Below are 14279 nucleotides of genomic sequence, written 5' to 3'. Positions count from 1 at the left end.
TAGCTTACTCATCTCATTAATTATTTCTTAAGCTCTGCCCGTTTTATTCTAGGTCCGTCTGTTGAGTTTTCTTTCACTCCAGCCACCATATTTTTTATTTCCAAAACTTCCAATTGGTTCTTTTCTCATTACAGTTCATTTTTTGTTTCATGCTATAATATGCTTTCTTATTTCTCTGAGGATTTTCATTACACTTTTTAAATGTTCAGTTTGTTCCATTAACCTTGCCCTCAGGGGTTAGTTCTCTTTATTGAGTCTGGTGCTTCTCTTTCATGGTGGTATTGTTTTCTTATATTTGGTGATTACTTGTTGTCTCATCATATATTTTTTAAAACTTTTATTGAAGTATAGTTGATTTACAATATTGTGTTAGTTTCAGATGTGATGTTTTTGATGTTCCCTGGTAGTTTGTCTGAGAGTGCCATATCTAGCACATTCTACCTCTATGATTTGAGGATAGTGACAGGATGTACCAAGGGGTGATTTTCTAGGTGTCGATCCTCCCTGATCCTATAGCATGTTGCCATCCTCTCAGAGTATTACTCCGCCTCTCAGGCCCAAGCTCTTCTACACACAGATACCATCTAAGGACAGGCCTCATGATTGTTCACTTCTTGGCATAAACTGGAGGTACAGTGGGGTCTTGGAGAAAAAGGCCTCTGCCTGCCCAACTATTCCTGCTGGGATATCCCAACCAGTCATCACAGGAGTTGTCCCAGGGGTCCTTCCAGTTGCTAGTGTATCTGCCCTTGACATCTGCTTTTGGAAGTATCCATTCATTTTGCAATATGGGGTCTGTGGCTTCCTCTTTCATTTTTATATTCTTTTCACTTTTTAGGGAGTCTGCATAATTTCTAGTCAGTCAAAAACACCTCTTACTTTTCCATGTTATTATAGAGTAGTGCATAAACACACCACATACAGCCATACACACACAGGTGTATGTATCTTTTCAGTCATTTTGTAGGTATTTGGGGTGGGAAGAATGGAGCTTGTGCTCAGTCTGTTATTTTGATTCCCGATCTCCAGAGTGTGGTGACTATTAATAAAATCTGTCAAAATGTTACGAGAATCTATTCACAACTATCACCTTCATTTGTTAGTGCTGCATTATAATTTGTTGCTGTTTAGCCAGTAGATATAGTGATATAAAGGTTATTATAAACATCATTTCCACTATAATGGGTAACATTAAGTGGTATCTACTGCTTTACAGAAGTTTTTCTGTAGTTTTAACTCATGCTTTTGAAACTCAGTCATTGATCATTTCATACTATAAATATAAATATGATATGATATGAATATTTCTACTGCATGTATTTACTGAGTGCCTTCTATATGCTAGCCTTTGTGCTAGGCTCTCTGGGTGAAAATAGGACAACATTGTGCTCTCTAGAGAATCTCCGTGTAGAGATGGAGGCGAACTTGTAAGCATGTGTATAGTACAAGTGTTGTCAGTGTCATGGGGGAAAGAAGAAGCAGCAGTTAACTTCTGGTCAAAATCTTGAATAGAAATCTCAAATGGTCAGTACATTGAAATAATTCCAGTTTCTTCTGTAAGTTTTTGAATATTCTGTAGTTTCTGGATTTTCCCAGTGTTCTGTAGGTGGTGATTGCTTGCCTACCATTCCCATTATTGTACAGCCAGGAATTCAGAATTTTGCCAGATAAAGATACATGAAAAGGTTCACGTGGAGTGTTGCTTATCCAGGTCAAGTTTGGGCAATCTGTAACATGGCAAAGAATATAAAGGTAAGGTATCTTACTAAGTTTTCTTTTTAGCTAAACTTTGTTTTCTTTCAGTGTTCATAGTTGGGATCATGTCACTCAAGGCCTGGTAGTACTTGGCTTCATTTTAATGGATTCCTATGGGCCAAAGAAGATTCTTGATGGAAAAACTATTGAAACCAGCTCAGGTCTTTCTAGAATGCCAAACCAGCATGCATGCAAACTGGGAGCTAATATCCTGTTGGAAACTTTCAAGGTGAGACTCTATTTGGCAACCATTCTTTAATTTTGTTAAATTATACTATAAATAAAGCATCTACCTGGGAATTTAGGGGACAGGGCAATTTGCATATGTACTAGATTCCCAGAACAGAGGTTGGGATAGTAATTGAAACATTACAGACTCAGTTTGGTGAAAGACCTCTTTATTTATATGAGTTTTTTATGTACTCTAATTTCTGTTCTTTCTGACCATTTCTTGGAAGTTTGAATATAAGCTAGCTTCCTCATGATTTCCTCTTCTTCCTCTAGCCGTTAATCATTTCTCAGTTTTGGGGGTTTTTTTTTCCCCTTATACAAAAAATAATCTTGTTAGAGTTGTTCTAGGACATTAAGCTTAAAGAATCATGCTTTTTGATTTATTGTTATTGAAGAACACCAAATTGGGAATTTATATTTTAATTTCTTATCATATAATGACTGTCATCTCAATCTTAATTTCTGAAATAGCTTTCAAAAACTCGTTTCCTTTTAAGTAAAACAAAAGACTATATGTGAGTCTAAACAAATTTGCTTTGCTAGTGATTCCTCTGAGTCATCTTCTTGACATTCAATTGTTCAACGTATCTGCACACCTAAAGTGTCTGCTGATAATGTTATTTGAAGGCCGACTTAAATGTAAGTCTAACGTCCTCTTCAGAACTACGCAGTGAATGCCATATAAAAATCTTTGAGAGTTGTAAGTGTGTTAGATACGTATGACCCTTAACAGTAATCTGATTAAAAACATTCTTAGAATAAGAGACTTAGTTTTTGTTTTTAAATTAATCTTTTTTAAAACTAAGAAAGTTCCACTTCATTTCACACAGATGTTTGCTTTGTCAAGGTATCTGTAGAACATGTAATTTACTAATCTAATTACTAGTCTAAGGTCTGAAAGAAATTACTCTGTACTTCAAAGTAATCAAATTCAGATAAGAAATTTAACTAAAATTCAAGTGAAAATTCAAAACAGATCTTTTTTTAGGCAACCCTGCTATGCTTCTAGAAACTGAGGAAGGGGCTGGTGAAGATTTTCTAGATTTTCAGAAATTTTTGTGGGCTTTTAAATTTTAAAATAAAAGTTGTGCAAGCTGTCAGAAATATGGTTGTTGGTGTGTAATGGATACCTAGGTAGGATTATTCCTGTTTGATGCTGGACCTTATCTGTAGCAGTACTTTCATGTGATCTCTTTTAGACTAGTAAAAGTTTGCCCTGCTAATGAATCATCTGAGCACAGAACGAGGGTAAAACTGAGTGATTCTTTCCTGATGATTCACATTATATTTGTCTTTGAAATGAACAGTCCATTTTTACCCATATCTGAACTGAACTGTTCTTCATTCTTCCTAACATACATTGATACAATTATAAGCTGAAGGTCACCACGGACTATTTGATCGGTTCTCCTGTTCTTTTTTAGATCCATGAGATGATCAGACAAGAAATTCTGGAGCAAGTCCTCAACAGGGTTGTTACCAGAGCATCCTCCCCCATCAGTCATTTTCTAGGTATTGAACTTTGAAAGAGTGGATAAAATTGTCAGGACTATTTTCATTTAAATGTCATAATGCTTTTGGTCTTGGGAAAAAAAATTTAACGATATAGTAGTATAATGTAGTATTTTTTATTATGATGCAAGTAAAACGTAAATCCATTTATATTGTCTGTGGTTGTCAAGAAGGAAAGGAATATATAACTGATGAGTGAAACTTGTATCTTACATCAACTTTCTCTCTTTTTTTTTGTTTTATTACTTCTCAAAAGAGTGCTGTCCTTCAGCTACCGCTCACTGACCTCCCATTCTCTTAACCTTTGACATTCTAACTTCAGTACTCGTCTCATTGGTGACCTCTGAATTTTTTGCTCTTTTAATACGTATCTTCTAATGCTTAAATCCCCTATTCTTTTCTTAGTCACCAACTTTCTTAATTGCTGTGTCATTCAACACTGTTTACAACTTCCCTGAAACTTTCTTAGGTAGGTTCTCTGATAACTGATAGTTTATATCTTATCCTGCCTATGTCTTTCTTTCTCTTTTAGTGATTCCTTTTTCTTCTATCCTTAAATTTCAGGGTTCTGCAAAGCTCCGTACTTGACACTTTATTCTACTTTTTTCTTTCTTTACAGCTTTACTGAGGTGTAATACAAGTGTAATAATATCCACATATTTAGAGTATTAACAGTTTGATAACTTTTGACATATGTATACACTTGTGAAACGAAAACTATCACCACATTCAAGATGAACATATCTATTACCCACACACGTTTCCTGGTGCCTCTTTGTAATTTGTTCCTCCATCCTGTTCCTCCCCACCTCCCATGTCTAGTCTGGTCTGCCTTCTGTCACTATAAATTAAACACCATTTAAAAATTTTTGTATAAATAGAATTCTACAGTATGCACTCCTTTTATTCTTATCTTTATTCATCTCTATATAATGTCATTTCTTTTTATATTTTCTCTTTATCAGTGGTTTTAAGCAATTTAACTATGATGTGCTTTAGTGTAGTTTCCTTCATGTTTCTTGGGGTTGAGGTTTGTCAAGCTTCTTGGATCCATAAGATTATGGTTTTCATTAAGTATGAAAATTCTCAGGTACTATGTCTTCAAAAAATTTTTTCTGTCATCTTCCTCCCCATCAGCACATTCATTTACACATACACACATGCATGTATGCATGCACACAATCTTCTGGGAATCCAGTTACACATAGGTTAAGTGCCTTTAAGTTGTTAATATTTTTTAATTGAAGTATAGTCAGTTTACAGTGTTGTGCTTTCCTGTACTTTTAGTCATACTTTTCCCTTTACAGTGGTTTTTTGTGCATCTAAATGTTTCTCATCTTTTACCTTCTCTGCTTTGCTTTCCTAAAGCACACCAACTCATAATGATCTCTTCCTTTGAACTCCTGTTTAAACTCTGTCTTTACCATTTGCTACACAATAAACTATGTTTGGAATTATTAGGTATTTGGTATTATTCTGTTATTTCTTTTTTTCATTTTTTAAAAATATTTTTTCTTGACTTCCAACTAAACATTCTTGAAGGAAGAGACCATGTTTTATGCTTTTGTATTATTTTGTATAGGACTATATTATGCTTGTATATAATAAAAGTTCATAAATATTTATTGGTTTATTTCAACTAGGAAATATGAGGACATTGTGTGCTACTTGTTTAGGCAGTTATAATGGGCTTCTTCCTTTCTTATACAATTTAGTTTTTGTAGTCTTATACTGTCACCAGAAGAAATTTAGTGTCCTGGTTATATTGACCTTAAAATTATATAGGACCAGTAGAAATCCATATTGCAGTATACTCAATTTCTTTGAGAAAGGAAACAAAAAACTTTTTGCTGTTTCTTTCCCCATATTTATTTTCCTCTTATTTGAAACTTTTTTAGTTATTTGAGGCAACTGATTATAGATTCTGTTTTTCAGACCTGCTTTCAGATATCATCATGTGTGCACCCTTAGTTCTTCAGAGTTGTTCCTCTAAAGTCATAGAAGCTTTTGACTATTTGTCCTTTCTGCCTCTTCGGACTGTACAAGGGCTGTTGAAAGCAGTGCAGGTAAATCTTTTGACTTCTAAAGAGCTTACCACAATTGAGGTTGAACTGTCTAGTGGAAGTCTGTTGTGTTTCTTAATATGTATGTATGTCTAAGAAATCTTGTTTCCTTTGATTCTAAAACACAAAACTTTGTATTAAAAGGGCAGGAGCACTGAGCTAGACTCTCCTTCCCAAGCTTATCCCCTCTTCATAGTACTATTCTCTCTCCTTTGACTCATTTTCAAGTTAGTGAAGTAACTGAAAGACTTAGAAAATTTTTAATTGAGGACAATAGATTTAAAGGTATTCACAACCAGTTTCAATTTAGTATTTCGAAGTATAAATTGTCCTTATTACTAAATATACCAAACTTTAGAACATATTTATAAAAAAGAGCCAGTCTTTCTTATATAAGCCAAATGGTAACACAATTGAATAGAAAAGTGCTAAGGCTAATAAACAAATTGCTGTTTTTACCTACTGATTCTTCCTCTTTCAGCCCCTTCTCAAAGTCAGCATGTCAATGAGAGACTCCTTGATACTTGTCCTTCGGAAAGCTATGTTTGCCAGGTATGTAGCATCCCATGAGACCCTAGGAAGTGATGCTTTCTAGTGTTACTTAAAGTCCTCTCTGCTGTCATCTCTAGTACAATTTGTTCACAGCAGTCATGCAAATTTCTATCCCAAGCTAGAAGTGATAATACCATCTCCTAAAGATACTATGAGACAAGTAATCTGTGGAAAGAATTTGTTACTTTAAGGATAAGATACCAAATTAATATCACATTAGCCAAATTATAATACACTCATGGAAATTCAGAGGAACAACTAGTAAGTAGCCATGTGTTACTATCCCAGTTCTAGAATTGACAGTTTTTTGTTATTCCTTACCCAAAGGCATGTGTGACAGGGCAAGGTTGTATATTGTAGCATCTGTAACATGAATTAATCATTGAGTCTCAGTGAGATGAGTGTATGATTTTTTTGGATGGAGGGTTTACAAGGCACCAAGTACTGCTTTCCTCTATGAAGAAGGGAAGTGCTCCTTCTGACACAGGGAAAACTAACAATCACCTTTGCTATTTACTACTTACATTTGAGTTATCAACCCATTGTACAGTCTTTCAGCACTCTTAACTCTCATTTCCCACATAGTGAGTGTCAGTAGCAGGATAGAAGAAAGTATAGACAGTGTCTGAGGTTAAGGAGATAATGAAAAATCCAGCTGAATTGCTGTACTAATTGCTGTGAACAGCTGATGCCTTATTTTGAGTACATAAATTCAATTTATTTTGCTCTGTGCTTCACTGTTTATACATAGTCCTTCTCTGTACAGAACTAACTAGATTTTTCTCACGCAGAAGCCTATTCCTGTGAAATCAGTACTGTTTGGTAACATCTTCTCTGTCTGTTCCTGAGCTAGCCAGCTTGATGCCCGAAAATCTGCAGTTGCTGGGTTTTTGCTGCTCCTGAAGAACTTTAAAGTTTTAGGCAGCTTGTCATCTTCTCAGTGCAGTCAGTCTATTGGTGTTAGCCAGGTAAGGGTTTTTTCACAACAGCTTATAGTGTGTGCACTGATCCAGGAGTTGATGATGTGCAGGCTTTTTTCTTTACTCCTGTTCTGGTTGTACCAATGATCCTGAAACTGAGGGTCTGAAGATGATGATGATGATGATATCAGCTAACCATTAATGGCAAATTTGCTGTATATTAAACTGCTCTTCAATATGGTAGCCCCTATTGAGCTGAACATTGACTGAAATGTGGCTAGTCCAAATTGAGTTGTGCTGTACATGTAAAATACACACTGGATTTTGAAGACTTAGTGTAATATAAAAGAATGTAAAATATCTCATTAATAATGTGTTGATTACGTGTTGATAACATTTTGGATGTGTTGGGTTAGATGAAATATTAAAATTAATCTCACCAGTTTCTTTTTTACCTTTTTGATTTGGCTACTAGAAAGTTTAATATTACATATGTGGCTCTCATTTGTGATTTGTATTATGTTTCTATTGGACAGCACTATACCAGACACTATGCTAAGTGCTTTGCATTTATTATCTTATGTAATCTTCACAGCAATTCTGAGGCTAGATACTGTTACTGTCCACAATTTTAATAGTAGTTGTGCTTGCACATGAACATCTATTAAGCCCTGTAATTTTAAAAAGCAAAAATTTTACAGTAACTTGGTAATCTGGGCTTTGTGGTAATGAAATTGTCTTTTTAAATTCAGTACTATATGATTTGTAAATAAGAGACATATTTGTATAACAATTTCATTAGGAGTCCTTACTTTACTGCTCTAGTATAACTATATGAAACTTTTGTTTATAACATATGGCATAAATTAAGTATTAGGAACACTGGGTATCATTTGTGTATTGTTATTATCTCCATTCTAAGAATAAGAAAACTGAGACTGAGAGGTTAAATAACTTGTCCAAGGTGATATAGCCAAAAAAGAGTAGAACTGGAATTTGACCTCAGTGAGTTCTGACTACCTCACTGAGATGCCTGTAGTAAGGATTAGGAGTTCTTAGTCTGCAGTTGCTGATTCATTTCATAAGTCAAACAAGCAGTATTATTCTTTGTCAAGTCCAGATCCAAACAAAACTACCTACCTTCAAACCTCTCAGGATTTCATGGAACCAAAAAGAACTTGGTTCTTCCAGCTACTGAAGACATTTAAGAAAGTCTTTTTGACCTTTTAAGTAAAATCAAGTTTATTATGACTACTGGATCCTAGTGGCATGAAATAACCTGTGCCTTCCTAAGCAGCTGACATTGCCAAGGAAAACCTTGAGGAATGGAGGATAGTTAATTTTTTTAAATGCTTGAAAATTTCTCTTGTTCCAAATTAGAATAAGAGCGATACTTACCATGGCCTAGTAATGATTATAATGTCTGCCTCAGACCTGGGTTTTGGCATATAGGGAAAGCTAAGTGTAAGATTCTTTCACTAAGAACATCAGTTCATTGTACCCTCTTAATGGAAACTACTTAGTTTGGTAAGATAGACAAGAATGGCCTCTCTTCCTTTCAGATCTGTGTGGATGTTCACAGCCGTTACAATTCTGTCGCTAATGAAACCTTTTGCCTTGAGATCATGGATAGTTTGAAGAGGTGCTTAGGCCAGCAGGCTGATGTTCGACTCATGCTTTATGAGGTAAATCAACACAGTGAAAGGGTTATAGTACCCACAGCCACCCCCAACCCCAACTAGTAATCCTTTTTATTTTAATAATTTTTTTTCTGATAATAAAAGTATAATAGATATGCTCTTGTTTAATGCAGTTAGGATCAGTAGTTAGTGCTGCTTAGTCAAAAGTCGTTTAAGGTAAGGAATCATAAAGAATAGTTGAAACAACTTAAATGTTTTAATTTGTTAACTCTTTTCTGCAGTCATCTATATGAAAAAAAAAATTCAATCCTTATCTAGCTCCAAATTTTAGAAATTACCTTGTAATGGATCATAGACCTAAATCTGTTAGAATATTGATGTTCATTTATTCATCAAAGACTTACTGTGTCATTGGTTTGTAAAAACTCTTTATGAATTATTGATATTGTCATATTTGTTCTAAGTACAAGCCAGATTGGCATTTGCTTTTTTAAATTATGATCTTTTTAGAGCTACAAAGTTAGATTTTACAATTTGGTTGTAATCTTTACCTCTGAAATATCTACTATTACTTTTATGTATAGAGAGTCCGTATCTTTCCAATGAATATTTACTAACATTTTTCTTCTAGTTTTTTTATGCTCTTTTTTTTTTTAATGTTTAGCTACTTGATTTATCTTTAATTTTTTTGATATAATGTGTAAGGAGCTAATTTTTTTCCCTAAGGCTAGCCATTTTTTTCAGACATTATTGCCTCCTTTATGTGTACAAAGTCTTTTTCTGTTTGTATGTTATTCCCTTATTTTGTCTGTAGATTTTTGTGCCAAGACCATGTCTTTTTATTATCATACATTTATAAAATATTTTAATACTTGATAGAGCTAATCTTCCTTTTTTTTTCTTTAAAAAGTTATTTTTTTGATCAGTTCTCATTTGCTTTTTTCACAAATGAACTATATAATCCCTTTCTTGGGTTCCAAAAGAAAATTCTCCCCAGGATTTTAATCTGAGCAGTTTTAAACTGAGCCTGGGAAATTTTGTATGGGAAGAAATGTCACAGTTATTCACATTTTGTGGTGCTTAGGGCCAGGAGGCACTTTTGAAGCACTGGAGACTAACTGGAAAGAATGTCCTAAAAATGAAGTCCGCTAATGTAGAATAAGAGAAAAGAATGAGGGCCTAGGACATCCATGACTGTGAAGGGGAAAAGTACTCTAAAGCCAGAAGTGACCTGGTGGCTAAAAATTGTGGGGATTGTAGTCAGTTTATAATCCATATCTCAGTGATCAGAGATCTCTTTAGCTTAGGCAAATAACCCAAACTTTCTGAATTGTTTCTCCCTCTAGCAAATACAGTCTCCATCTTTTTCAAAGGACTGAGAATAGGCTTATTTTTAAAGTTATGATTGTCCAAATCACTAGTATCTCTGAAAAAGAGCTTACTTGTTCTCTGATTCCTCTTAGGGGTTCTATGATGTCCTTCGAAGGAATTCTCAGCTGGCTAATTCTGTCATGCAAACTCTGCTCTCACAGGTAAAAGGGTATATTTTTATGGATATAAGGAAAAACAGATAATAAGGCATTAAGAGGCAATGGACGTATTTCATACTTTTCAAAATATAAAATGATTCCCAACTAGAACACTGGTACACTGTGAACATGCCTGGGGTGTGTGATGCTATTTCAGGTTGTTTTATTTTAACCACCACTTATCTACCTGCCACACTGCCGTCATGTGACAGTTATCCCTCTCAGTTAACAGTCTACATCCTAAGTCAGAAGGACATTTTGAAGAGCTGTACAAAGGCTATCAGCAGTTGTATCCGTTGTGTTTATTTCTGAAAGAAGAAAAAGGGAGATCTGGAGTAAATACAGCAAAATACTGACATTTGTTAAATCTGAGTGACATATCCCTGAGTGTCTATTAGGTTATTTTCTGTACTTCTCCGTTTTAATTTATAAAATATTTCAAAGGACATCAAGAGGAGAAGAATTCAGCTGGAAAATATCTGCTATAAATAAGACCTTTTACTCTCAACATTTATTCATTAAGCATTTATTTGAATTATTTTAATAATAGTTCTGTTGAAATATATTTCACATATTGTAGATACACCCATTTAAAGAATACAGCTCTTTGGTTTTTAGTATATTCATGGAGTTGTACAGTCATCACCACAGTCAATTTTAGAACATTTCATCATCTCAGGGAAAAAACCCTATGCCCTCTAGCTACCACCCCCTAATTTTCCCTTCCTTTCCCCAGCCTCCTATCCCTAAGCAATCACTAATCTTCTTTCTGTATAGATTTGCCTATTCTGGACATTTCATATAAATGGAATTATACATTATGTGGCATTTTGTGACTAACGTCTTTCACTTAACACAATGTTTTCAGGGTTCATCTATGTTGTACCATGTATCAGTACTTCATTCCTTTTTATGGCTAAATATTTCATATATGAATCTTTTTATATATTGAGAGAGTTCAAGATACTATTATGTACTAACAGTAATAACAACAGTACCTAATATTTATCATTTATAGACGACCAAGCAATTTATGAAGTACTGTATGGTAGATGATCTCATTTAGTCCTCACAAAACTCTGTGAAATAAGAACTGTTATCTCCATTTTACAGATTTTTATATATATATGTATTTTTTTTTTTGAAGTACAGTCAGTTACAATGTGTCAGTTTCTGGCATACAGCACAGTGTCCCAGTCATGCACATACATACGTATATTCATTTTCGTATTCTTTTTTTCATTAAAGGTTATTACAAGATTAGATTTATATTTTAAGGCTCTGAAAGGTTAAGTAATTTAATTTGCCCAAGGTCACACAGTTAAGATGAAGATCTGGGATTTGAACTCAGATCTTCTGGCTCAAGAGTCCAAACACGTGTTTCTCCTATTTGGAGTTAAGTTTCTTGGATCTATAAGTTGATGCTTGTCACCAAATTTGAGAAATGTCCACTCATTATTTTATCAAATATTTTTTCTCCTCCTCCTCTCTCTCTCCTTTCCTTCTGGGACTTCGGTGGTGTATGTATGTTGGAATGCCTCATGTTGTCCCGTGGATCTCTGAGACTTGGCTCATTTTTCCTCAATGTTTTTACACTATTTTCTTCAGATTTGATATTTTCTCATAATATGTCTTCACGTTTACTTACTCTTCTGTCATTTCAGATTTGTTATTTTACTCTTGAATTATGTTAAATTTTATCAGATGCATTTTTGTGTCTGTCATTATGACCATATGATTTTTATGAATTACATTACTTGACCTTTTAAAACAACATTGCATTTGCAGGGTAATACATTTCTGGGTTTGGTTTTCATTTAGGACTTTTACATATTTGTTTCTACGAGGGAATAGCCTGTAATTTTCATTTCTCATACTGATCCCCCTTGGTTTAGTATAAGCGTAGTAAAATGATTGGGGGAATATTCCCTCTTTATCTGGCTTATATAAAATTTGAAATTGTCTCTTTATTTCCCTTATTTCATTTTTTCCCTTACTTATTTTGAGGTTACACGCTTTCTTTAAACGAAATTTTTGGCTTATGATTTTTCAGACCACACAAGTAGTGTGAATTCTAGGCCCATCTGCTAGAGTTCACTTCTAGTAGCTTGTGGTTAGAAAGTCCCAGGGGAGACTTTTTTCCTCCCTTCACCTAAAGTGAAGGGTCAGGTAGGTACATATCCCTCTACCATCTTCCTCAATGTGGTGGATTTATTTTTCAGATTCATCCACTAAGGATATCCCCTTTTGAGAATTCAAGCTTTATGTGAAGGTCTCTGGTACAACCTTCACCCCCTGAGGGCCCTAGGCTTTGTCTTTGATTTCATGATACTTTTTACTTTCCTATCTTAACTGTCTATTTAATAAATACATCTGTATAAGATTTTTAATGCAAAATTTTTTATTCTTTACTAGGAGGTTTCTCTAGACCCTAATCCACCATTTTGCTCTAAATGGAACTTCTCTCTCTCCCCCTCTCCTTCCCACCCTCTTCCCTCTTCATCTCCCGCTTTATGCCATTGCTTTGTGATAATTCTGCCGAAAAAGCTCCATTTGAAAATAAGATCCTAGATATATAGAAATTATTGAAAGGTCCTGTACTATTCATCAAAAGCTTTTCAATGGGCCTTGGACCTGGTCCTATATAAAATTTATATCCCATTAGTTATATTGTATCTTTTAAAGCTGTCATAATCAGTCTACCTACATTTGCACATTTAACAGGAGTCACAAATTATGACTGAAAGCTTAGAGCAGTACTTCCCAACTCAGGTTAGTGTGTGGACTAAAATTCTACAGACTTGAAAAGTTTAAAAAAAAACTATGACTAACATTTTTTTGATCTCTTTTATGTGCCAAATAGGAGTTGAAGCTCTTTACATGTGTTAGCATGTTTAATCCTTTTACAGACTTTTATGTTTATAATATAGTAATAATCCTCATTTCACATATGAGAAACCAAGGAGTGGACACCTTTATTGAGTTAATAAGTGGTAGTGCTGGGATTCTGTGCTCAGCCAGTCTGACTCTAGAGCCTGTATTCTTAACCATCAGGCCATACTGAAATGTTGATTGCCTATATAAATTTGGGAATTGATGTGAGAGTATGTTTTATAGGAGCGGTTATGGAAGTGAAATAAGAAAGATCTCAGTATAGTGCCCGAAGCAAGGGCAAAGGGTATGGGTGAGCCAGAGCAACACAAATTTTGCTGCAATGTTCTTTGGACAGTTAGGAAATAATGTCTTAGAAAGCATTAGACATTAAAGGTGCCATTAGCTTGACCAATTAAAAAAGTGGAAAGCCTTCATGAGCCCTGGTGTCTTTTTCTTTCCCATATACAGTTAAAGCAGTTCTATGAGCCAGAACCTGATGTGCTACCTCCTCTGAAATTAGAAGCTTGTGTTCTGACCCAAGGAGATCATATCTCTCTACAGGAACCACTGGTGAGGCTTTTTTTCTTCCTCCTGTAACAGTTATTTTTACTCTCAAGTAAAATATCAGCCCTGTTGATATGGTTGATGTTCAGAAAGAGATACTTTCCCATGTGAAACTCTTACTGATACTCCCAATGAATTTTACTCTTTTAACTTTTCCCTGCTTATCATTTCTGACTCATTATCACCTTGGTTCTATTGGTAAAATATCTGCATGTCAGTAATTTATTAAATCAAGGCATCCATCATTTCTCCCAGGGAGCATCATAATCTCCTGTTTATGGTTCTTTGATTGCCTATACTAAATAAATATACTTTAAAATGGGGAGAAGGAGGTCACCCAGAAGTACATGAACCCAGGGGACCTACTTCGTTAGTCTGGAGAGTATGATTTAGACTGAGCTAGCTAGAATTGGCATTCTATTTAACATTGAGAAAAACTAGGATAGGTTGATTTTCTTTTCTTTTTCTTCTTCTTTTTCTTTTTTTTTTTAATTTTTAAAGTATTTATTTAGGTGGGGGGGTAATTAGGTTTATTTACTTACTCTTGGAGGAGGTACTGGGGATTGAACCCAGGAACTCATGCATGCTAAGCATGTGCTCTACCACTTGAGCTATACCCACCCCACCAAGTATTTTAGG

The 14279-nt window shown here is 34.7% G+C and overlaps 1 protein-coding gene across 1 annotated transcript in view; it reads left to right on the top strand.

Annotated features, from left to right (window-relative positions):
- Window positions 1–14279, top strand: part of FANCI (FA complementation group I) — a 57473-nt gene that overhangs the window by 23881 nt on the left and 19313 nt on the right. Inside the window, exons 13-20 of the mRNA XM_006192571.3 lie at window positions 1804–1984; window positions 3411–3498; window positions 5434–5564; window positions 6043–6113; window positions 6967–7081; window positions 8596–8718; window positions 10137–10205; window positions 13545–13646. Of these exons, the coding sequence (XP_006192633.1) occupies window positions 1804–1984; window positions 3411–3498; window positions 5434–5564; window positions 6043–6113; window positions 6967–7081; window positions 8596–8718; window positions 10137–10205; window positions 13545–13646 (880 nt within the window). The remainder of the gene's footprint in view (window positions 1–1803; window positions 1985–3410; window positions 3499–5433; window positions 5565–6042; window positions 6114–6966; window positions 7082–8595; window positions 8719–10136; window positions 10206–13544; window positions 13647–14279) is intronic.

Source organism: Camelus ferus, chromosome 27 (genome assembly GCF_009834535.1).
Source record: "Camelus ferus isolate YT-003-E chromosome 27, BCGSAC_Cfer_1.0, whole genome shotgun sequence".
NCBI lineage: Eukaryota > Metazoa > Chordata > Mammalia > Artiodactyla > Camelidae > Camelus > Camelus ferus.
Note: the sequence above shows the minus strand (reverse complement) of the source record. Positions and strands in the feature narration are given on the sequence as shown.